Raw genomic sequence first — 26,845 nt, 5'->3', positions numbered from 1 at the left:
AAAATAAATAGCGAACGACTGGTGCTTACTGAAGCCCAGAAGCTTTGTACCCCTGAGGTCCCCTGAACTAGCCCTCCTCTCTCATTCATCCCTAAGACCTAACATTTCTCTTTTACAAATGTAATTGCACTTACAAAGAGAAATTATTGATATATAAAAACCACATCATCTCATATTGTTCCCTTAATTTGAAAATCTTTAATTTTAAGCATTGTTTAATCTTTAAATCTCGTAACTTGCATCCTTTGAGGAATGAAACTTAGCCTCAGGATCAAGCACACAGCCGCATAAATCCCGAGTCCCTAGAGAAGGCAGCATCTTTATTCTGAGATTGTACACTACCTACCTGCTTCCTGTACAAATCCCTGCCTAAATGCCTATTAAACTTACTGAGTCTGCTTCACTCTGGCTCATCCTGAAACTCCTTTGTGTGGCAGAGTCAAGCATCCAGCTCTACCTGAGCTGAGGTTGTTGGTGGTCCTATCTGGATGGCTTCCTTTGACCCCCACTGTCAGACACACCTGGAGTGACTGACAGGCCAGGCCATGCGCATTGGTAGGCAGGGATCTGACACAAAGTGAAAAGACAGAAACCAAGGCAAAGGTCTTTCTCCTGCTTTCAGTTACCTCTGGGTCCAGACAAAGAGCTGTCATTTTGTAGCAAAAGCTTCAAAATATGTCTTGGAGTCCTTAAGAGGTGCAACCTTGGATCCCCAGAGGTGTTCTTAGGGGCACTATAGACTCTGGCCTCTTTCTACCTTAATCCCTGAGTCTTGATGTAGGTGATTCTTAACCACATGCTTCTGCCTTAATGGTATGCCTTCCCACAGACCCAACAGTCAAAACTGGGACCCCCCAAAAAAACTGGGAGCCAAAATCAATCTTTTCCCTGTAAAGCTTACCTACCCGGAGTAGCTTTATGCTGATAAAAGCCTGTCTAACCCAGGCACTGGCCTAGACTCTTCAAAACTCCTTCCCCAAAGACACAGTGACAAATTTTATCTTGAAAAGAATGAGTGAGTCCGGAAGGAGCTGTGGCTTCTTAATATAGAGAATCATTGTTGCTGGGTTGTTTTTTTTTTTTTTTTTGAGATAGGAAAAAAGTTAAAATACAAAATGGTTTTATTAATTTGTCCTCGGTTCGTTTTTACACACTCATTTTCAACTATTTACAGAGCGCCCTCTACTCTCAGAGATGCCGCCAGGGCAGTGGGGCACGGGTCAGAGACCCAAGAGTTCTCCCCAGTGACTCGGGGGAAGTACAATTCTTGATTTGGGAACAGAAAAGAATTTCAGGACAAGTCAGGTTGAGGCAGAGCTGGAGTTAATTAAGAGATCTTAGTAGAGATGTAAGCGCTGAGCTTAGTATAGAAGGAAAACGGAAGACATACTCAAGTGTGGGACTTAGCTTCTCAAGGGAGAATTGTTTCGGCAGTCAGAGAACGGTGGCTGCTGTCAAGTTGCATCTCAAAAGGCTGCTAAGAAGTACTTTTTTTCCTTCCTGCTTCTTCTAAATGGGATTATAGGGTGTCTCTGGGGGTGTCTTGAATAGGACTCTAAAATAAACCTGAGTCACATGAGAAGCTCCAGGAGGCTAAGAGACCCCTGTACTGAGAATCTCTGGAAACTGCAGATTACGGTGGGTGGCAGAAGAAAGGCTTGGCTCAAGCCTGATATGCTGGCCTTTGTCCTAGTTATTCTTTCATTGCTGTGACAGAGCATCCTGACCAAAAAAGAAAAAGAAAGCAACTTTGTATCCAGACAAATAAGCAAAGAGTTTATCTGGGCCCACCGTTACAAGGTCCAGTCAGCCACAACAGGAAAGTCCTGGTGCAGAGGCTGGAGGCAACTGTTCACACTAGGTCCATAGTTGGAAATCAGAGAACCAGAGACACTGGGGCAAGCTCCCTCTCCCTTGTTCACGCAGTGCAGGACCAGAACCCAGAATTCTGTCCACTTGTCTAATCCAGATACACCTTCACAGGCACGGTCAGAGGCTAACCCAACCTAGACACTCCCCCACCAGCATGGTCAGAGGCTAACCCAACCTAGATACTCTCAAAAGCGTGATCAAAGGCTAGCCCAACCTATATACTCTCTCAGAGGCATGGCCAGATGATTGTCTCTTGGGTGATTCTAGATCCTAGCAAGTTTGATAATTAATGTTAACTGTTGTGGTCCTCAAATACGGTTCATTGCCATTTTAGTATGTATATTTGAAATGTATCTGTATAAGAAGTAATGTCGCCATATAGGCTGCATTTACAGCAGATGCTGTAAATCACAGTGGAATTTCTGACTTTCAGCTGGCAAGAGGCTTCAACCAGAATCCCTGCCCGTATTCCCTTTAGTTTTTCATTTCTGCCTTGCCCCAAGATCATTTATGTCATATACTTACTATTGTTGGATGACATCATGGAGGCCAGTCCCTGCTTTGTGACTGGGAAGGAGAAGGAGCATGCACAAATGGTGACCACGATCAGGATGACTTCAGGACATGTCACAGAGGCCTATGTATTTCATACACACGGTATCTTGTGACGCTCTTCTGGTCAGCTTTACCATGCTTTCTGTTCTGTTCCATATAATTGATGTTTTAATTATATGTGTTATTTACACAACCGCTGCCTCCTTCAGCGAGGATGTCAGCTCCACTCGTAAAGATGTTTTTGTTGCCCAGATTATTAACACATCCCGAGGTTGAACTTAGTAATCATTAATGAGCTTTTCTAAGGATTTATTTTTATTTAATGTGTATGATTCTTTTGTCCGAATGTATGTGTGTGCACTGCATATATTCAGGACCTGTCATAGATAGCAGAAGGTGTAATATCCCCTGGCACTGAGGTTATAGATAGTTGTAAGCCACCATGTGGATGCTGGGAACTGAACTCAGGTCCTCTATTAGAGGAGCAAGTGCTTAACCTCTGAGCCATCTCTCCAGACAAGTCAATGGATTTTTTTTTTTTTTTTTTTTTTGGTAGGGAAGGAGAGAAGAGAAAGGCCTCAGAAAGTATAAGGGAGAATACGTCTAGTTGGCCACCCTACCAAGTAGGGGACATTTGAAGTAATCTTAAAATGGTCTGGGCAGTGGAGATTTCATGCAGAATTGAGAACAGAAAACCACATGTTTCTTGTGTGTTCATGGTTTAAGAAGATCCCCTCAGTAGCAGTGACAGAAGCTTCTGTGCCACAGAGCAGAACTATAAGGGCCCAGTAAGGGCTGAATGGTGTGTCCCATGCTGAATCAGAAAGACCAGATGGTGTTTGTGGGAGTTAAAATCCATGCAGCCAACCTGACACTGTGCAAGCCACATTTAGATGATGAGGAAGGAAGGGGATCCCCAAATGACCAGATGGGTCGAGTCAGCCCCTTCAGAGTGCTTCAAATCCACCCCATAGGGGAGCCTCAGGGAACCCTTAATGCATGCCCCCAGAGGCCTCTTTGTCACAGGCCACGGGAGCCCTGACCTGACAAGGCCCCTTGTGTGACAGCTATTCAAGCCCTCTCTGCTTCACTGTCAGCTAAACACAGCTAATCATCACAAGCTCGTCTGAGGGTGAGGCTGGATTGGGGAGGAGTGAGCATCACAAACACACACAGCTTGGTTATTCGCAGTGCCAGTGGGAAAGTAAATCTCAGGAAACAAGGGCCGTTTACGACAGATGCGATTAGCTAGGCTTTCTACAGCCAGCCATCTAGAACCTGGCCCTGAAGAAGTCATTTTTATAAATAAAATCCATGGATCTTGGCAACTATGCTATATTAATAAGGGAAAGAAGAAGCAGAAGTGAAGTACAGAGGTTCCCCCGCACCCACACACACCCAGGAGAATACAGATCCAGAAAGCACCTGAAATCTATCATGGTAAAAGCAGCCCCAAGTCAAAATTCCTAGTTGAAATTATAGTAAAACAAACAACAACAAGACCAGAGGTTAGAGAGAGGTCTCAGAACATTAAGTGCTTGCCACCCGAGCATGAGGATGTGAGTCCGTTCTCAGCACCCGGGAAAAGCTCTCTGCAGCAGAGCACACCTGTGCACCTGATACTAGTGAGGCAGAGGCAGAGGGATGCCTACTAGTCTTGACTAACTGGTAGGCTTCATGTTCAGTGAGAAACCCTGTCTCCAAAACTTAAGTGGAAATGACTGAGGAAAACATCTGACACCAGCCTCAAGTCTCCACATGTACAAGTGAATACAGCGTGCGCATGCACACACACACACACTGTGCACATACACAAACTCATGTGTACACAAAATATACCACTTGGAAGAATCTAAGAAAAGGAATGAACAGCTTGGTCCACAGCTCCACAGACCCTCCCACCCTGCCTTCCATCAATCAGCCTGTCAGTGAGTGTGACTTCAGGTGCCAAAGCCACAAGAATAGAAGCAGAGGCACCTGAGCAGGAGGGGCACTCTCCATGTCAGTCAGCATTTGCCTCTCCTGAGGTCTCATTCTTTCAGGTGGCTTCAGGAAGACACCTGAGGGAGGGACAGAGAAGGTAGGCCTTCAATAAACCCCACATGACAGGCACTACCACACTGTGTAGAGCAAACCCTCTACTGTCCTGTGGGGCTGGATGGAAACAGAAAGGCAAGCTCAGCTTCCTGGGTGCCTACGCCACCCACCTTCCAGGGCATACTATTTCTGGCTGTCACCCAGTGAAAGGCCAACACAGACTCACACAATAGGCATTTCAGCTTATGAAACGCAGCCATTGTATCTCCGCTACTGTACTCAGATGGGGACCACAGCCCTGACACCACCAGGGAGGACCTTTGTGGGAGAGCTGTTGAGTCAGCCAGACTTCAAGGGCAGAAGAGAAAAGGCTGGAGACGGGCAGGCTTGGGAAAGAACATTAAGAGGCTTGTATCTTTAATGCAGTGTTATCCTGATCCCAGAGGCTTAGGGCAGGGGCTTGTTTTAGCCCAGAGTCACATCTGCTTTTTGACTTATCAGTGGGTTCTAAAGAAGATGCTGAGGGCACGGAGGACCACTCTTGGTCACATTTCAGAGCTGCCTGGCATTTCCCTGAAACTGTGACAGATCTCTGGGCTGGTCAATACAGAGGCCTGGCCTCAGGACTGGGTTTGGGAAGAGAAGCATGTTAGAAGGAAGCCCTCTACTAAGTCATGTTCTCAAAGCCGTGAGCACTGCACTCTCAATTCAGAGCTGGCTTTGATCTTACAGCTGCAAAGAAGGAAACAGAAAGACACAAAGGTCAGCGTCTAGTTGGGCCAGTGGCCATAAAACTCTGTTCAGTTATTCTGATGCTACAGTTTTCAGCTGTTGTAAGAAATTACCTACAGAGTTAAAGTTCAGACTTACACACACACACACACACACCTGTGAAGGAGAATTCCTGGAAAGAAGCTGTGTCTACAGAGATTGACTGACTATGAGAACCGCAGCACTGTGGAAAAGATGGAATGTTACAGATTCAGAGGCTAATTAATAACCTTATCTTGGGCTAGTTCTAGCTTTCCAGAGTAGCCAACCCTTGCCCACCTCTGTGTTGGAACTAACATCTTGTGAATAACCCATAGAAACTTTTTAGAATCTATTAGCTTAACAGTTCCCTACTTTCCACCAATCCAAACATTAAATATGTCGTCAGAGAGCATCCTGAGACTATAGAAAAGCTTCCCCCCTCCGCCATCTTGTTGTAACCACCTCTCTGATGTACCTACCATGCATTTTAAACTTGCCTTGATTCATGACTTTCTTTTTTCTGTAAAACTATAAAACTTCATGAACCTGCTTCCGTGTTGGAACATGGAATTTGGGGGTAACCTAACTATGTGTCCTCAGGTCATGGTCACTCAAATTTTTGGTTCCAGAATAAACCTCATTCCCTTTAAGATGAGAGCTGTAGTTTTTGCATCCACACACTTCACAACAGAAATTATAATCTCCACCTAAACAACATTCCTAACAATGCAGAGCTCATCATCCATTTTTTGTTTCTGCTCTGCTTATAAACATTTTCCCTGGGAAGGAAGAGAAACAATTTTCCAAAAGCTCATCCCAAATCATGAAGGTGAAACAGCCTCATAAAGGCTACAATGCCTTGCAAGTCCTCCATGTTAAAAAAAAAATGGACATAAGTAAAAATGGGCCTTCAAAAAAATAAACAAGGGAAGCAACAAACTGCAAAATAATGGAGACTGAGATCCACTATCAAGGAGCACCAGGCTCTTTCAGGATGTATTAGAATCTAACTTTGCTATTAACATTTATTCTCTGGTCTACAGAGTGAGTTCCAGGACAGCCAGGGCTATACAGAGAAACCCTGTCTCGAAAAACAAAACAAAACAAAAATTTATTCTCGTGGGCACTACGTACAAAACTCATCTTTTTATGAAATAGTATTCTAATGTCGGTACAATGCTTTCCTAAATAGAAGATCTAGCCATATAAGAATAAATGTGTGTCCACAGATACACACACACACACATAGGGACACACATACACAGTACAATATAACCCAGGAAATTGTTCATCTGCTTCCTCTCCCTATCCAGGAAGAACTGCACACATACTTCCCCTAAGACAGAGATGAAACATGAGATTCACAGTAATACAACATCCCCAGGCAGCACAGAGGGATTTCAAAGATAAATTCGGGTGCTGACTTCAGTGGGACACACTCTAAAATTAGAATCACATGGAGATCATTAGCCCAGTTCTTTATTGAGGTTTTGTCTTTTACTGTCAATTGTCATGCTAAATGCAGGCCACCAAGACCTTGAGTCCACTGTTGCCTCTGTGACCCCACCCCCAAGTTAATTCTGGTTGGTGAATTGGACTGCCAATAGCTGGGCAGAAGAGACATGGGTGGGGTTTAGGTTTCGAGGGTTTAGGGAGAAAGGAGGACCACAAGAAGGAAGAAGGTACAGGAGAGGAAGAAGAAGCAGCCATCAGTTAAGAGTCAAGAAAGCGCAGCCCTGAGGGCTGCCCAATTGGAGCTAAGAGCAGCCCAGATGCGACATAGTAAATAATAACTCAGGGTTATCGATAGAAAAATAGATTCTGACAGCATGGAGGGTAGGCGGCTGCCTAGCTCTTGTATTGATGAAGGCCTGTTGTAAATATAAAGGCTGGGAGTGTGCTTTATCTGGGAACTCAATAACCAAAGACCGGGTAGAAGCCCCAGGCGGGATTTAAATAATTTCTACAACAGTTCTTATGCATAATGATAAATAGAAAAAAAAGTCTTATGAATCCTATTCTTCAGCCCTAAAAGAAGTTGTTATAAACTGAGAATCCTCATTGAAAAGAATATCAAACCCAGATGTCTCAGTCCCCAAGCTGTGCGTTGGAACAAAGGCATTCAGTGTAAATTTAGACTGAGACTCTCACGCTGGGGAACTCCGTTTCTTATTCTCTGAGCATCTCAGGCAGAGTGACAGGTAAATGGGAATGACAGATAGGAAGAGGAAGGGTGGGGGGAGAGACAGAAGGGTAGGTGGACAAACAAGGCAGAGGCAACGTGGAGGATGTATTAGCTGTCATGTCAGGAGGCCGCTTTAACACCCTCCTGGGAGTTTCTAAGCAAATCTCAGGATCCATGTGCTTCCACCAGCATGAGACGGGTGAGATGCTGATTTCATTAAATGATGATATCGAAAGTAAATTTTAGGTTCATTTTTATTTTATGTGCAGGAGTGTTCTGCCGCCGTGTACTTGTGTACCCTGTGTGAGCCTGGTGCCCATGGGAGTCAGAAGTGGGCATCAGATCTTCTGGAACTGGAGCCACCACGTGGAATTCTGAACTTCCATGTGGGTGCTGGGAACTGATCCTGGGTCCTCTGCAAGAGCAGCCAGTGCTCTTAACCACAGAGCCATCTCTCCAGCCCCTGACTGCTTCTTATGAGACGCTCTCAGAGGTTTCTTTGTTTTGTTTTAAGTCTGTTCGGTAGAGTGCATCTGTGGAAGTCTCATGATAGTGGTTGTGGTTCACAGCAACAAATATCTAAAAGAAGATGCCATTCTGTACTTGTGACAAGGATAAATGGAGACCCATAACTATAAGAAGTTAAAGCGGCAAGAGGAAGGCTAAAAATCAGACTGAGACACAAATGTCAATGACAATTCAGCCACTAAGATCCTGTGCCCGGTGACTACGGTTTGCTTTGGCTCAGGCTTCCATGAGTGGCCACTCTGCTTGTTGTCTCTGAGGCTGTGGTGTAGCAGAGCATCACGGCAGTGTGCATATGATCGAGCACCACTGCTCACCTCATGGTGACCAGGAAGCAGAGAAAGAGAGGGGGACGACTGGGCCCCCAGAGACCCACTTCATCCAACGAGGTCCCTAAAGTTTCCTGCCAAATACACATGCATGCAGCAGCAGCTCACGACATAGGTGTGGAGCTGTGGAGAAGAGGTCAGGAGCACCCCAGACTGTTAGATATCAGCGACCCCGCCTCTACCTATGCAAGAGCTCACGACTCATCTTACAGCACATATGAGTGATAATATTTTGTGGGTTTGCCAGGGAACAGAACCATGTCTGTTTCCTGGGATGATTCTTGATGTGACAGCAGAGTGTTAGTCACTACTTAGCTTGTTAAAGAAGAAAGAAAACAGACTTTCTGAAACTGTTTGTTCTTTTTAACTGTTTTTTTTTAAAAGAATTATGTGTGTTTTGTCTGTGTGTATGCCTATGTACCACAAGTATCTCTGCTGCTTGAAGAGTCCAGGAAGGGGTGCCAGATCCCCTGGAACTGGAGTGGGGGATGATTTGTGAGCTGCTGTGCGAGTGCTGGGATTCGAACCAGGGTTCTCTGACAGAGCAGCCATGAGCCCTGTAAAACTTTATACCAGGATTTTGTATAATATTACAGAAACTATGCTTACTTAACAAATTATCCCTAAAGCAAATGGTATTAACAACCAATTATTGTGCTCATAGATTCAATGGATCAGGCATGCGAGTAGCAAACAGCCAGACATTGTGTCTCCTTTCTCCACTCCAGTCTGGGACTCCATCAACCAAAAGGTTTTTTATCTATGTGTGGGTACTTAATACTGGTAGCTGACTATTAGTCCTCAGGTTTCATCCATGTGGGACCTGCCTTGCATATGTGGACTACTTTAATACCTCCTAACAGGACAGATGACAGTTCTTAGCTTAGAGTTCATGGACCGACAGAAAAGAACAACATTGTCTTATTATCCAGCCCTGGACATCGCTCAGTATCACCACTTCTCCAAGCCCATTGGTCAGAGCAATCACAAGCCACCAGCAACATCCATGTTTGTGATTAAGATAAGTGATGCAGACCCCAACCATCCCTCTGCCTGCGAGGAACACTCTTCACTTTATAAGAAGTATACATGGGGTGGTACTTGACACCACTGCCTTTGGGAATTTAAATCCAACCTTTAAAAACTACAAGACTGTTTCAGTTTGTATGTCTCTACAGTCAGGATGTGGGGTAAAGATATTTAGGAAAGCAGACAGGAGAAGACAACAACTCAAGCCAGCAAGTTTCATCCATGTAGTCTGCCCTGTTCCTGAAAAAAAAAAATTCCCATCTAAATGGCACTGGTATTCACTCACTGAGGAATAGACAGTGGAATCTGACAAGCTTAGCAGAGAAATTCACACTTCTCTTCGCCTGCATGAGAATTCCACTGAAGGTTGGAGACACGGACTAGTTAGTGACTCAACTCAAGATGCAAGTGGTCCTGTTGAAAGCCCTCTAGGACACAGTCTCCCACCATCCTGTACAGGAATGACTAGATCAAGTCACACCCAACTCTGCCTTCCTCAAAACAGGCAGCTCCTCATCAGGGTCTGTTACCTTTTGGTGTTAATGTATACTTAAAAGATTGAAGCAGAAATGGTTGTTCAGAAAACACCGGACATGTTGGTAACCGCACCTTTAAGAAGTAGCAGGATGCGAGAAAAATCTTTTATTTGTTCCAACATAGAATACTAAGGAGTATAGGTGTAGAAAGAGCTTGTTCACTTACTAGTCCAGTTTTTCTTTACAAATTCTTAATCATTTAACAACCACCATTTACACATACAAATAAATATACCGTAACTGAGAAGCATAACTCATGGCTCAATTCACCAAAGAAATAGAAAGGAAGAAATTAGGCAATACTCCCCATAACTGGGAGAAAAAAAAAAGAACTTCAACAGAGTTCAGCACATACCTTTGACCTATTTTTAAGGCATTCAAATAGGAATGTATGTTGAGATTTTGATGTAGTAAAGCTATACAAACCTTGGTCGCCACACCAACATCCTGATGTGGATGTCTACAGGCATTCCCTACTCAACCAGGCCCAGTTGCAAAGACACCACTGTCTCCACTGCATTCAAGATAGAAGCCAACACAACAGACAAGAAAGTAATCAGAGGTGTAGGAATCAAAAGTACTCCTCCTTGGGGGCCATAACAGGACGCCTGGAAACTCCAAAAGAATCCATGGCAAAAGCTGTCAGAGCTGAAAAAGAATTTGGTAAAATAGCTGAACTTAAAAATAACCTAAGACAACCATCATGAAAGTCCAATAACACATTCGAGAAATACAAAGACACACACTGTCTTTCTAGTAGACATTTCTACTAGACATGTAGAAATGCATTTCTAGTAGACATGCAAAATAGTAAACCACCAATGGGAAGAAGTATGAATCACATGTTTATTTAGCTTTCGACCTGGAATCTCATTCCTAGTCATGTACCCTAAATAAGTACTAATAAAAATGAAATTTTAAAGCATTCAAGATAGAAAATGATGGACAATTATAGAGATTTCTATCTTTAACAGGCTAGAAATACAAAAATAAGACATTGTGATAGATTTGAGGAAACAAAAGGCTACCGTGTATCCAGCGCTGCAAAGAACTAGAAAACAACCCAATGTCCGACACGAATATGGGGCCGCTGACCACAGAATGCAAAGCTACACAATGAAGGAGTCTATGTAGTGTATACTGAAACTTCTGACCTCCAAGTGTGTTGGTTTCAATGTGAATGTCCTCATAGGCTCAGATGTTTGAATGCTAGGTCCCTAGTGTGTAGCACTGTTTGGATAGGTTTAGAATATATGGTCTTACTAGAGGAAGTATGCCACTGAGAGTGGACTTTGGGGTTTTAAAAGCCACATGCAATTCCCAGAGTGCTCTTTGCTTCCTGCCTTCAGTTCAAAATGTGAGTGCTCAGCTTGCTGCCCCAGTTGCCACACCTGCCCTCGGCCAGGCTTTTCCCATGTGGTGGTGACGGACTCTTACCCCTCTTACCCAAACAAACCCTTCCTTCTGAAAGTTGGTTGGTCACAGTGTTTTATCACAGCAACAAAAAATGTAAGACACCACAATATGGGTTCTGTTGAGAAAAAAAAAAGCAGCCCAGCTATAGTGGTGTACCCATATAATCCCATAATCACAGCACTCAGTGGGCTGAGGCAAGAGGATACTGCATTCGAGATTTCTTATGGAGAGAAAGGAGGCAAGACAGACTTTGATGAATCTATCTTATTTTCCAGATTTGTCTTTGGGATTACATTAATTATTTTCTTTAACCATAAGACAATTGTGAACACAGAATTCTCCAGGTGCCCTTGTTGTTAAGGCTCTGAGCACATCTGCATGAAAAAACTGGTAGTAGTCGAAATAACAGGATCGTCTGAAAGGTAAGCAGGCTTCCAGGGAAGACGCCGGTGGTTAGGAGGTAAAGCCAGAAGGCGGCATTGGAAGAAGCAGAGGGACCACATGTTATCACTTACCTCGACTTTGCTCTCAGCTTCATGGTCAACAGCTGGAAAATACACAACCTCCTGTACTTCATCTCTGGGACGAGCTGAATTTTTCCCAAATACCACCAGACCATCCTTAGCTCGAGGTGGCAGAGCCACAAAAGAGTAACTCGGAGGAGCACCAGACATCCTGCAATGAGAACAGCAGTGAGGAGTATGGCAGCAGGTTAGACAGGGAGCGTCCCGTCTACTGGTGCTTCCCTCACACACCAGCAGCTAACTGTTGAGCTGCATGTGGTTAACTCAGAACAGCATCCTGGCTGGCATCAATCCGGGGAGTCTGATGTAGAACTGCACAGTTGCAGAGACCACAGATGCTCAGTCATTCCTGGGTTTGAAGTAAACGCAAATTGGCAGCAGGCCATAGTGGCAGCCAAAAAGGGCAGTGACGTAGGAGAGAAGAAAAGAGGTTATTGTTCCTGGTATCACACCACACACAGACACACACACACATGACACACACACCACAATCTGTCACATGAATAAATGATGTACAGTTGTCCCTTGGTATTCGTAGGAGATTGATGCCAGGACCCTGCAGAGACACCCAGGCCCTCCTATAAAACTATTTGCTTATAACCTATACACATTTCCTGTAGACTTTAAATCATCTCTAGATTGCTTAGAATGTCTAACTCTGTGTAAATGCTACATAAATGATTCATATGTGATATTGCTTGGGGAATAACAAGATGAAATAGCCTGTGTGTCTTTAGTTCGGATGCAATTCCCCTTTGCAATTTCTGACACTCAGTTGTCTGAAACCATACGTCTAGAACCGCAATGACACAGTGAGCCAACTGTCCCTTGGACCAGAGATGCATGGGGGCCACCATTTAATCCATTTGGACATTATGAGGAAAATGATTTAGAGATATAAAAAAGTGGGCCACTCTTTTAAAATAATTTTTACTCAGCCACAGTGACATAATATGCCAGTACTCTGGGTGTCCCTCCACCTCTTTTGGCTCCTGGGCTGGCTTCCTCTCTTCTCCCTGGGCAGGGGTGGGATTCACACATGCCCAGGGATTCCTTACACCAATACCTTTGACAGCTAAGCCCAGCTTGGTTCTCAGCTTGAGTCTCCAAGCCCTCAACTCTGCTATGTCTCTGATGTCCAAGGCTGATGTTTCTCAAGATGAGCCTTTTCTCAAAGTTCTAGACCTCAGGGCCAACTCTGCCATCCATCCCATTACAGCACCAGCACTCAGAAGGCAACCTTACTGGCTGTTTTGCCATCTCCTACATCCCTCTGGGAATTTGCCATTCCTTTTCATCCCAACTGCCGACACCGTGCACCACCGTCTCTAGCCAGGAACTTCTAAAACGCCCATTTCCTGCTTCAAAACATTCTCCAGACTGCTGCCAAAGCAAGAATGCATTCAATAATGTAATCTCTGCTTTAAATGCTTTGAAAGCTGATGACAGCTCTTAAGTCAAAGGCCCGGTAAATGATACCTGTATCCCCCTGCCTCAGCTTTACCCACCCTCCTCACCCCTCCACCATCAGCAGCACACAGGCCTCTTTCCGGTTCTCCAACAGCCCAGGGCTTTGCTCTCTCCCTGCTATCTGTGTAACTCTAACGGCTTCTGCTCATGTTCAAACACCGTTCTGGCTTGTGTGAGCATGGTACACGTCTCAAAAGCCCACCCTTTGCTTGTGAAGTGACAACCACAGTCTGAAACACCTCTGTAATCATCTCAGTACCAACAATTGATAATCTCTCCATCAGATGACCGCACAAGCTAACACTGAGGACCAAGCCTCTTTAGCACACACTGCAAACCTGGATCCAGAACATATCTTATGCAGAGCATGTTTTCAATAAACAAGCACCCTCTTGTGTTCTAACATTCTACAAACTGAAGTTTCTGTCTACAAGTGTCTCCTTTGCTCTGACCTCTGCACCTAGCCTAAGAGCCTTTTCTCTTAGTCTTTTTGCATATCATGATCTGATTCAAAGCCACTGACAATGAGGAGATGACAGAGGTGTTTCAGACTGTATTTGTCACTTCAAAAGCAGAGGACAGGCTTTTACAAGAGGCGTAACATAGTCACTGGAGTCAAAATGCTGTCTGAACTTGAGCAGAAGCTGTTAGAGTTACAGCCATACAGGAAGCAGGGACAGGGCAGGGGTGGGGGAAGGGGCAGAGCAAAGGCCCAGGGTGTTGGAGAACTGGAAAGAGGCCTGCTCTAGAAAGGACCCCACCAGTTATTCAGCACCCATGAGCACTAACACATTCAGTTTGGTCTAGAATAACATACATTGGTTGCTTTTGAATATATATCTTCATCTGCTTCCAAGAAAGAAAGAAAGGAAGAGATAGAGAGAATAGCTCCCATGCCACCCAACTACAGTGGCCACTTCTCCAAGTCCAGCATTAAAGACACTCATTGAGTTCAGTTTCTACAGCAGTGGTTCTGTTCTGAACCTGTGGGTCATGACCCCTTTGGGCACCAAATGACTCATTCACAGGAGTCACCTAAGACTATGGGAAAACACAGATATTTACATTATGATTCATAAAATAGCAAAACTACAGATATGAAATAGCAATGAAAATAATCTTACAGTTGAGGGTCACCACAACATAAGGAACTGTATTAAGGGACCACAGCATTAGGAAGGTAGAGAGCCACTAATCTAGTCTGACTCAAAGCTTGACTCTGCCAGCTACCAACTGTGTGACCACAGGCAAACCCCTCTACCTCCCTGAGCCTCTTTCATAAATATTTTGTCTCGGACTACATGCTTCTTCTTACAAGTGTCAAATTAAATGACCCAAAAGACATATTTTATAAATATCAGAGACTGTGTAAGCAGAAGATAATTTGGGGTTGACTTTTAAAATAGAGCAAACTTCCCCTGAGCAAGCCAGTCAAAACTGGCTAACTTTATTCACACCTACAGCAGCTATCAAGTGTCAGAGTCAGCCGTGTTTAGAAAGAACCTTATCAATTCTACGCAGAGGCTATGCCAAGCACAGGTCTTCCATTTGTAAGAGGTATTTGCAGAATACATAAAACCCAGGGGGGTTTTAGGAAGCACCTAGTTTTCAGCCTTCTGCTTGCTCGGCAAGTCAGCTGGGTTGCTCGGTCAAGTAAACACAGAAGAGGACACAGACAAGAGAGGCCCAGGGACGTGGGAATCAGCGGGATGGCCTTTTCATTGGGTTTTGTGGATAAACAGGAATGCTAGAAGGTGGTGGAATCAATCAACCAATATTTCTCTTTCTTCCCCAAACCCCCACCGTGTGTGAGTGAGTGTGTGTGTGTGTGTGTGTGTGTGTAGCACTAGAAGAACTAGTAAACTGTCTCACAAACATCAGCAGCTTAGATAAGTGTCAACTAAATCTGCCCGAGTTGCATTTACTAGCCTCAGAGATGACTCAGCAAGACTCCTGGACCAATTGATGATGGAAATCTCACATCTTCTTACTCTAGTGTGGTGACCACTAACCTTACGCAGCCACTGGAGTATGTGTGCAGTTTGATCACAGAACTCAACTGTCAGCTTTATCTAAAAAAAAAAAAAAAAAAAGCTTAGCAATTTACATTTCAGCTGCCGTAGGCACCGTCTGAGAACTCTACTGGGTGGAGTGGCTGTATCATTTCCCAAAGAAACCCAGAAATGAAGATTTCTGCATCAAGGTTTCTGCTAATTCCAAAGTACTTTGGAAACACACCCATTTAGCCCAGTGTCTAAATATATGATCAGCCACTGAATGAGTTACCAGTTGTAGGGCACCGTAGCAGACAGCCCCTTGAGTCCTCACACGCTGAAGCAAGGAGCTCTGTGAGGTGATGGGCAGTGTAGTCTACATAACAGACTCCAAGTCAGCCAGACCAGAGAGAAAAACCCTGTCTCTAAACAAAACAAATAAACAAACAAACACAACAAAGAAACTCCTAACATTAGCAAAGACGAGAGGAGAGGGCACCAAAGCTCAAAAGACGTTCTGAATGGATGTTCTCCTTATCCTGATGTGAATATCGTGGTAGTAAGGCAGAATCCACCAGGAAGACATATCCTGAAATGTCTTCTTTACTTCCTCTGTTGGAGATATTTGATGCCTTCTTTTTTTTCCCTTCCAACGTCCACCCATCTCCCCCAAGCAGGCATGGCTTCCTAGCCTAGTGTGCAGGGAAAAGTCAATGAAGCCTCAGCTCTGTAGCAACTGAATAAAGCTGGGAGTGGGAGAGGTAGTCCTCCAGGGAAGAGTATACCAACTGGCCATCTGTCGACAAATGGTCAGCCCTGAAAACACATATTCAAGTAACATTACATGGACTCAGCAGGTTATATTTCGGAATATATGTACATACAAATACATATATACATGCAGTAACAATTAGTGAAAACAGAGGCCGTGACTTTGAAGAGGAGCAGGGAAGACTTCATGGGGAACATTGGAGGGAGGGAAGGGAAAAATGTAATTATAATCTCGAAAGAAAGAAAAGTTGTGTGTATGTGGGGGGAGGGACACTCATTGTTGGTAGACACAGTGCCACCAAGACAGCACTTTCCAAACCCGAGGCTCCGGTCCTCTTGTGGGTGACAGTGGAATATGTGTATCTCACTACCGCCATAGGCAAAGTTGGGCTGTATATGTTCGCACAGACACATTTGCATGGATATCAGATTAAAACAGCATTCCATGTTCACTGTAGGTCTCAAGGAAAAAAACCTTAAAAGCGGCAGGCGGAGGGCTTGGCCTGCTGAACACAGCTACTTTGTGGCTCAGGCTAATTAGGATTCTTGCCAGGTTAGCAATTCAGTTCTAATTAATGGAACGCTTTAATTTAACTCCCATCAATGGTGATGCTAAGCAGGCATCTCCCAAGTCTGTGCTGGGAACATTTTAAAGCGCATTTGTGCTCTCTAGGTTCCCTAAGAAAAATTCTTTAATTATTTAATGGCTGGCCGTGCGCTGGAGGAGAGGGGCCGTTAAAAGATAGGAAGCTGGGATAAATATCTCATTCAGAAATATGCAAATGCCTTGTGACAGGTACAGAAAGGAAGTCTGGCTATTTCTTAGCTGGCACAGTATGAAAAAAATATCCGGTCTGTCTTCTCCCGCTCGCACCCCCTACTAGCTGTCAGTGTGAGCCAGCAGCTTTCTGTCTACTTAGTGCTTTCTGAGCAGTTGGAAATCTCTCTCTGGGCCATGTGTAGTGGCTAGCCAAGTGTGGCTAATGAGTGCTTGAAACGTGTTTAGTGAAACCAAGAAAACATATTTTTAAATTAATTTAAGATTCAGCATCCAACAGTACAGTAATGAATAAGCTAATCGGAAAAACACGAATACATGTATTCGTTTGCCCAGTGTTTCAGACTTCAGATTATTTTCATGTTGCTGGTTATGACAAAATACTTTGGGGAAGGACCCAACCTTAAAAGCAAAATGTGTTATGTTTTCTATATATCTTATACACAAAGCCTGACTGTTATTTTATACATGTTTAATGTGCTGTCTTGATTGAACATCATGTAAAGCCAGACGTGAAAGTCTCTGTTCTTGGAGTAATGTCAGTCATGAAAAGTTGCATTCTTAAGTATATTAGCTGCTTTTCTCATTATGTGACTTAAACCTGACAAGAGGCAACTTAAGGGGGAAAGGATTTGTTTTGGCTCATAGTCCATCTTGGAGGGAAAGACATGCTGACAGGAACATGAGGCAGCTGGTCACACTGGGTTCTCCTCAGTCAGAAAACAGAGTAGACAGTAAGTACAGTCTGCTTCCAGGGACCCACTTTCTCCAGCTATGTCCCACCCTTAGGTCTGTCCTCTAGTTGGGAACCAAACATTCAAACATATGAGTATCTGTGGGATAGTTCCCATTCAAACCACAACAGCAGACATGGTGGGTCCCATCTGTACTATATGATTCAGGTTCCACCCGGGAACTAGAAGAGCCAGACACATAGAAACAGAGAATAGAACAGGTAGCAACAATTGTTGCTACTGCGATGGTCATTGTATATACATTTTACCACAGTTACAAATTTCAAGCTAATTATCTGCATATGGTGCTCTTCCATCCCCAGGAGAGCTTCAGATCTGCTGTCATTGCTAAGCAAAGAATCCCTAGGCCCAGCCCCTAACCCCCATGGGACCTCCTCAGGATTCATGACTTCCTCTTGGGGGTAACAGTCTCCTGGTACCCATTCAGTATGCTGCCCCCACCAGCATTCACCCCATGCCTGGTGGCAGGAGGCTGGTCTGCAGGCTTATGGGGCTGGCATTTGTGGTCCCGTATCTAGGAAACTGGTGCAGAATGTCTAGACAAGGAGGGAGGAAGCTGTATGGGAGAAAGGGGCTTTGTTCTCAAGCTCAGGGAGGAGTTATTGAAAACATGAATGCCCTGAGCCTGGGCAGGGGATTCTTTGTGTGGCTGCCAAACTGCCCTGACCCTGTATCTCCACCAAGCTAGCGTGACCCTCATCAGTCACCTCAGCCAATAGTAAAAAAGCCTTGACTTACTGGAGAGGAAGAAAATGACTGTCTGTATGAACTATAGCTTGTTGTCTGTTGTGCATAGAATTGTCCAAACTGTCTTTCCTTATACAAGGAATGAGAGACAGTAGCCAGAGGGTCTTCCCTCCTCGCCACTTCCGAGGAACTTGGAATTCGAAGCTAGTGAAACAGTACTTTCCAAGGAAGCAAAGGAATGATTTCATTGATTGAAAAAATTCATCTTTCAAATTATTGACATTCCTGCTGAATTGAAAATCGGACGAATGCTACTCATTTATAAATTGAGTCTTCTGTCGTAGCTTCGCTAGTGAAATAAGAAGGAGTGATGAGGTGCCTGGGAAAGGACTTTCCTAAGAAGTGTACCGGACCCAGCAAGCTCTGCTTAAGAGACGACAGATTTTACATGTTCTTTTGGAGTTTGGGAGACTAGAGCATAAAACTCCACAGTCAGGGGGTACCTGATCCTAGTAGCCATGGCATTGGTTGAGGGACTACCAAAAAAAAAAAAAAAGACCTTAGAAGTTGTTAACTAAGTGTGTTAGCGCTCCAACGCTGAAAAAGAAAACTAACTCACAGAATAGAGAAGCTATTCTGGCTCACTCTTTCCTGGCTTGGGGGGCTCTGGCTCATGGTCTACAGACTCCACGGCTTCTGGGCCCATGATCAAGCTCATGGCAAGCAGCATTGCTTACTTCCTGATTGAAATTGAAAAAAGGAGAGGAGGGGGCTGTTGCGTGAAGGACACATTCTCCCAGGGACCCCTGACTCCCCACTAGGTCCACCCTTAAGCATTCCATTCTCTCTCAGTAGTACCACGGCCTGAGAACCAAGTCTTCATTTAACAAGGGGGAGTGGGGGAATATTCTGGACACAAACTACACAGTGTAACAGTAGCAAACTATGAGCCCAACTCACCTCAAATCTCAGTCTGGCCCACCTCTAGGAGATGATGAGGGGTTGTGAACACTTCCCAACTTGTGGGAGGAGCTAGAGGAGACTTGCCAAAGCTTAAACAGTGCCTCTGGGAACATCAGCCCCCAAGAGTTAATCGCTGAGTCTTTCGAGCCAGTCTTCAGCTAACATGCTTCCTAGAAGGGTAACATAGGCTTGTGGACTTGTTGGTTTGGGCTGATATTGTCCTTTAGAATCCTGAATTTACAGCTAACATTTGAAGACATTCAGATGTTTGGCCTCTTCTGACAACTCAAAGGTCTGGCAAGACCTATTCACTTCCTGCCTGGCTCTAAGACTGGAACTGGGTGGGAGAGGCAGGCTCCAAGCTCCACCTACATCCCTGCATTCCCAATCTGGGGCCTGTCAACAGACACATGAGCAAGATGAGATTTGTGAAACTGTACTCTTTTCCAAGGTCTGCCTAGCCCTGAAGGCCCATGTGTACCAGGGCATGAGACAGACGTGCTGTAGAGACACACAGATCCTGCTTCCTTCCTATCCTCACTCTATCGACTAATTCTAAACAGTGTCATTTGGAAATGGCAACAATCCCTACACACAGCATAGCACACAGGTTTATGAGAGACGTCATAGAAAATTGCTAGCACTGTGGCGGCATACAGTTGGCACTCAATAGATGCTTACTTCCTGTAGCCTACTCTTCACTGCTAATGCACTAATCCTACCAGTGGATACTACCTTGATCATCAGATAGACTCCTATTCCAAAGCGCAACGTAAGCATACTGTTTACTAACAAGAAATAAAAACACATCATGGAATGCATATATACATGGTATACACATCCTTAAGATATACACCCAGCAATTATAATGAGCCACTTACCTGCATCCTAATTTAATTAAATAATACAAAAAATCTTCTAAGGCAATTGGGCTAACATGGACAATGAGTATATATTTGACATATCAAGGAAAGGTTATCAATGTCCTATATAAACTGTAATGACTTTCATTTAAAAACAAACGGTTTTTAGAAGCCCATGTCATATGTAGGCGTACTAGCCAACACCAGTAGCCCCAGTCAGTAGAAAGGCTGAGCTGAGCACATCACTTAAAAGTTAGCGATCGTGCTGGGCAATTTGACAAGACTCTGAAAAAGAAGAGAAAGAAGACAAAAAGAAAATCCTCATCTAAAAATCATGTGTCGCCGGGCGGTGGTGGCGCACGCCTTTAATCCCAGCACTTGGGAGGCAGAGGCAGGCGGATTTCTGAGTTCAAGGCCAGCCTGGTCTACAGAGTGAGTTCCAGGACAGCCAGGGCTACACAGAGAAACCCTATCTCGAAAATAAATAAATAAATAAATAAATAAATAAATAAATAAATAAATAAAAATAAAAAGCATGTGTCTTATAAAAACACATACTATGTAAAATGCTATAAAGGAAACAATTCGGGATGAAGAGGAAGGGCTCGGAGGACACAAGACCGTTTGAGATCAAAGCTGAGCTAGGTGATGGGCAGGTGAGGGCTGTTCTGCTGCACCCTTTCCTTCCTCGGATGCTTGAATTTTCCTATAATAAGCAAAGTTTCAAAAGTAAGGCTGGCTGGCAGTGCACACCTGCAATCCCAGCTCTTGGGAGCCTGAGACAGGAAGATCACAGGTCAGAGGTGACGTGATGATACCTTGTCTCAAAAGTCCAAAACACAAAAATATAAAAGCAAAGTACATGTTTAGAATTCTTAAAAGATTAGAGGTTACACTGGGCTGATCTACCAGAAGGGATGGTTTCCTGGAGTGTCTACTCAGAATTCCACGCTGTCTCAGAAAAGAATGTTGGGACAGGAAAGACTTTAGTTTGGCTTGGAGTGTTCATACACTATGGGAAGATGTGATACACACGTATAATTCACACACACACACACATATACACATACATGCACATACATACACACACACATATACACACACATACACACATATACACACATACACATACATACAGACATACACACATACACACACATATACACACACACATACTCACACGGATGCAAAAAGCATATGTTATTCAGAGTCTCAGAAATCTGGAACAACTTGACCTAACTGTAACTCCTATTCTTCCTCAAATACAGCCACTTGCCTAAGAATCAAGTAACACTTTTACGATATGAAATACACATGAGTAAAAGCTACTAAAATGAAAAGCGTTCACACAACTGTGACTATGACATCATTTAAATCCTTGTTATCTAAGAAGATGCCGAAATGTAAGCGAATTGCGCGGAGTGGGAGGTGGTCCGCAGTCCACGGGGCTATAGACAACACGCTGCATATTATCCCCACGCATTTTCAATTTTCCCACATGACTATGAAAAATATGCAAAGTGAAAGGTTTAAATGGAACAGTTGCAACCAAAATAATCTGTCATGCAAGCTACTGCAGCTAATAACTGTGGCCCTGTGATGGGGCAGAAACTCTGATGGCAACTGGTGAGCTACAAAGAACACTGGCCACTCTCCCAGAGGACTCAGGTTCAGTTTCCAGCACCACACAGAGGCTGACAAATGTCTGTAACTCCAGCTCAGTGGAATCCAATGCCCTTCTCTGGTTTCTGATGGCACCACACTCGCTTGGTGCACAGACATACATGTAGGCAAAACATACAGAAATCACATGCACCTAACAAAATGAATACACATACACAAAACAAAAATAAATAATGACTTTTTAAAAGGCTTCTGAAGTGAAGGGAAGAAGAGAAAATAAACTAAATACAACATTATTATTACTATTATTATTATTAAATCCAGGAAGGAGTGGACAAACAATTTAAGTAGGACCCAGGCCAGAGAGGTAAGATGAACGTAGTCAAATCGCGTTCATTGTAAGGAAGATGTTCCTATACACTGCAGGTTGGAAAGTAATTTCCCACCGTTCTTAGGGGATGGGGAGGGAGAGAAGGAGCGAGGAAAGAATACAAGATGTCAGTGACACGGGTGAGGAATACAGTGTCGGGATGATTACTTTTATAGCGTCAGAAAGCCAGACAGACCCACATTCTGGAATCTGTGCTTGCATACATTAAGTTCTTCACATGTAACGGGGGCACGATGTCAACCTTGTACAGTCATATGCAGATCACATGGAATAAAAAGCCATTAAGAAAAGGATTGCCTGAAGAACAGAGTCCTGGGGCTAAGGGAGGAAAAGCCTGTTTGAGAGAGCAGAGGCCTGTGGGCATTGCCAAGAGCATGCTCCATGGGACACACTGCAAGCAGCAATGAAAGCCACCTCCAGGGCCCTTTCGTCCCCTTCTGGTCTCCTTTCCAACACTGCTGTCACTGTGTCCACTAATTTGGCAGGCTGCTTGGAATCATGACCTCCCTATCCCACCATCTGTCTTCCTCTCCATCTAAACAATGTGCCAGCTATTCTAAGCTTTGCCATTAACATGATTTGAAACATACCTGTGACTCAGTAAACTAGGGCTTTAAAAGAACCCTCCCTATCATTATTAAAATGGAAGCTTATGATTTACCTCTCACCGTAAAACCAACGGCTTACATATCTTCTTTCTACAGAAGAAATATAATTATAATTATTGTGTAAATAAACACAAATCTTGCCAGTGTGAAATGAGATGACTTTACAACCAGCAAAATGAAATTTCGAAACTTCTTGTAACTATCCATTAGTGATGGGGCTATTTATTAGGTTTCATCGTTAGCAAGTTTTTCCAATTTTATTATCAAAAAAGTAACCTATATGCTACATGTGTATATATTAGTATTATGTGAACACAAATATACATGTGTACACATACATGCATATAAATACAAGCATATATGATGGCAAGTATGTAGACAGACAGACAGACAGACAAACAGAGACCTGGAAGGATTAGAATGTAACTCAGAGTTGAGCATAAAGGTATAACAGAAATAGAAACCTTACCTTTCACTTTAGCTGGTTATGCAGCCTGAACATTTTTTTATAGTGAGGTCATTTTCCTTTATCGGCACTTTGATTCCTTAAAATCTGATTACTTCAATGAGTAAGAAGGAAGGATACTTTAAGATATTCCATTAATATTTCAGGTCACTGGGTCACTACTTATTATAATCAAAAAGTGTACAATGGCCTCAAGAACATACATGGTTCTCGATAGCTGCATTTTAATTAGCAATTTTCAGACATAGGAATTGCCAAGATATATTTTGAGCATCTAACCACTGAGCTCAGGAGAAATGAAGCTGAGGTGTCCTCAAGGTCTTTGTCTTCCGAAGAAGGGGTGTGTTGTGTGTGACCAGAGAAGAAGGGAGTAACCTGATTTCAACAATGACTAGATCCCTGGGGAGCTTTCACATTATCTCAGTCACCACAGGGAGGAGAGGTACAGGGAGATTCAGGCTAAACATACAATCAGTAAGATCAGAGGAGTCACCTCAAACTCTTTCTCCCGGGTTCAGGTGGGGCTTGGCTGCCATCTTGTCATCCTGATAGGAAGACTAAAGAAATCTAACAGCCTGAGTGATGTTGTGGAGTGATATTGGGTAACTGTGTCTTCTTACCTTCTTGGACCTCAGAAATCTCTCCTGTTACACAGAGAATGGGAGCGTGTGGCCTTCTGATAACACCAACAGAAACTTTAAAACCATGCCTAAGAGCCGCTTCTGAAAGCAAAGCTCCATGTAAGGCTCAGATGGAGAACAGGTACAGGGATGGTATACAGGATGGTAGAGGGATATGCCGAGCCCTGGGGAGAGGCTGGTGTGCTAGAGTGTGGCTGATCCAAGATAAGGAAAATCATAAGATCTTATGTGGACAGTGGAGAAGCTCTGAAGGGCAGGGTATGTACCGGTTGGTTCTTTGTTGTAAACATCCAGTGTTACTCAGAGCCATTAATCCTCCCTAAATGAATCTGTGGATTCAACATGGCAGAAATCAACTCATAAATGGGGCTTCAAGAGAATGTGTGTTCAAATGATCTTGAGGGCTTGAAGACTAGAAGGCTCCATGGTGAAGTCCATGCTCAGAGCCCTGCTCCAGTTCCCAGCTCATCCCCAAAATCTAAAAAAGAAAGGGACTGACAGAGAAGTGGGTCTCACCCTACGTGATATTAAACTATAGTACAAACTTGTAATTGATCTTAAGATGGTTTGATGTTACACAAAATGGAGGGTCCTGAAATGTGGTCACACATGGTGATGAAGTCTGTTTGAAACTGAGGAAAAGGATATTTCAGGTGATCTGATATCACTGATTGTGGGCTTCGAAGACAAAGAATAAACCTGCCCAGGCCCCCAGCTTGCTTCTATCTAAAATAAGCTATGAAAATTCAAGTTGTTAGCTGTTTTACAACATCATAAAATTACAAGACATCTAGATGCAGCTTAAAAGTAACATTAAGGACAAAAAAGCCTACTAAGTGTTTTAGTTTCATCTCAGTTGCTGTGATAAAAAAAAACACTCGGACAATAACAATTTTAAGGAGAAAGGGTTTATATTCTACCTACGATTCTAGATTATAGCCAGTCACAGCGGAGAAGCAAAGGCAGGAACGTGAAGCAGGTAATCACACGTAGACTGCATGTATACCTAGTACTCAGCTTAATATTTCCATTCTAACATAGTTCAGAACCCCAACCTAGGGAATGGTGCCACCCACAATGGACTGCATCTTCCCACATCAATCAAGGTATCAAGACAATCTTCCACAGAATTGTCCACAGGCAAACCTAATCTAGACAATCCTTCATTGAGACTCTCTTCCCAGTTGATTTTAGGTTATGTCAAGTTGGCTATTAAAACTAACCATCACGAGACACAAGCAAAATAAATAAATAAAATCAATAGGAAATGGAAAAATGTTATTTATAACATAACTCAAAATTTATATGACAAAATTTTTAAAATGTAATATTGGGACAAACATTTGCAACATCCATCAAAAAAGTTAACTTTCCTAATGTATAAAGAATTCTTATCACTCAATAAGAAAAACCCACTTCTAAAAAGACAATATTCGCCGGGCAGTAGTGGCGCACGCCTTTAATCCCAGCACTTGGGAGGCAGAGGCAGGCGGATTTCTGAGTTCCAGGCCAGACTGCTCTACAGAGTGAGCTCCAGGACAGCCAGGGCTATACAGAGAAACCCTGTCTTGAAAAACAAAACAAAAAACAAAACAAAAAAAAAAGACAATATTCAAAGTCTAGAAATACTAGATCAAAGTCTAGAAATACTAGATCAACAAATACAAAGAGTCAAAATATGTACTAAAAAATATGCAATTGTACCCACAGCTGAAGAACTATAACTAAAGGTATTTTCTCATACAAGGTTACAAAGTTTTTAAAATTTGATAATATTCAGTCTTGACAAGGGAATAGGGAAATAGTTTTGTCAAATCTAATTCATTTCATTGTAATTTAAAGCTATAAATCGCACCTTGGATATGCCCATCTATACTACAATGTAAATGACTGTATTCACTTGACTCTAGTTTCATTGAACCCCACTACTCTCCAGTTCACTGGACTAAAGGAAAAAGTAGGCCCCGTCTCCAGTGCTGTGCTTGCAGCTTTATGTCTCTCAGTTTGTTCATTGTAATGTCATCCTCTGGTTGTAAAGCATGCGAGACCAGAACAGCGAAGAACCAAGACGGAACCAGGTCCGGGGAAATGGCAAAATGGCAGATTGTAAGAAACAGTCCTCTTAGTTAAAATGCTCAGACCTTATGTGTAATCTGTGCTACAGACTTCAAACTTCGACCCAGGCAGCCTGGGATTTAGCAAGCACAAGAATGAGACAGTCAGCATTCATGCAATCAGTAAAAGTAGCCAATGTGAAGTTGGTAGATTCTCATTTCTATCAAAGGAGACAAGACAGGAAAGGAGTGACTTGCTCAAGGACGTACGCCTGGTTAGAGCAGGGCCAGTACTAGGACCCGGTGATCCCAACTTCCGGCCAAGACTCTTTCTTCACTGGGCAGCATTCCTGTCATGTGGACAGGAGCCATCTCAGGATGGGCAGGTTAGACTTAGAACGACACGGGGCATTAACAGTCCACAATCTGCCAACACCCACTCCAGGGGCTCCAACTCAAAGGTCAGTGCATAGTCTGTTTATTCAACTACAAAATGTCTCATACGGTGGAGCCACAGCTCAGTGGTAGTTTGCGATGGATGTGTAGCTGTGCTAGATCACCTGGGAAGAGTCTCGCTGGAGAATTGGGTTGACCTATGGTCACATCCATGGGAGAGTACCTTAAGAAAATTAACTGATGTGAGAAGACACAGCCCAATGTGGGTGGCACCATTCTCTAGACAAGGGTCCCTGGATTGAGTAAGAGCGGCAAAGTCAAGCTCAGCACCAGCAATCAAACAACTGAGCATGCGCATTCCTTTCCCTCGGCTCTTGGCTATGGGTGTGATGTGAGCGGTCGTCTCCAGGCCGCATCGTTTCGACCTCCTCATGCCATTTCTCCCTTATGTTGGTTTTCACCAGGGTACGTTAATCACCAGGAAAATGAAACCAGAACAGAGCCTTTGCCAGTGTGCACAAGGCTCTGGGTTTGATTCCCATACCAGCAGAAAAAAAAAAAAAACAAAAAACAAAAAACAACAGAGAGAGAGAGAAAGAGAGAGAGAGAGAGAGAGAGAGAGAG

General features: G+C 43.6%; 1 protein-coding gene across 1 annotated transcript in view; it reads right to left on the bottom strand.

Moving 5' to 3' along the window:
- Scrn1 (secernin 1) overlaps positions 1 to 26,845 on the bottom strand; it is a 59,325-nt gene that overhangs the window by 28,778 nt on the left and 3,702 nt on the right. Inside the window, exon 2 of the mRNA XM_028758397.1 lies at positions 11,753 to 11,912. Coding sequence (XP_028614230.1) covers positions 11,753 to 11,911 — 159 coding nt within the window. The 5' untranslated portion in view covers position 11,912. The remainder of the gene's footprint in view (positions 1 to 11,752; positions 11,913 to 26,845) is intronic.

This window comes from Grammomys surdaster, unplaced genomic scaffold (assembly GCF_004785775.1).
Source record: "Grammomys surdaster isolate TR1022 unplaced genomic scaffold, NIH_TR_1.0 126197, whole genome shotgun sequence".
Lineage (NCBI taxonomy): Eukaryota > Metazoa > Chordata > Mammalia > Rodentia > Muridae > Grammomys > Grammomys surdaster.
This window is presented reverse-complemented; position numbering and strand designations above follow the sequence as displayed.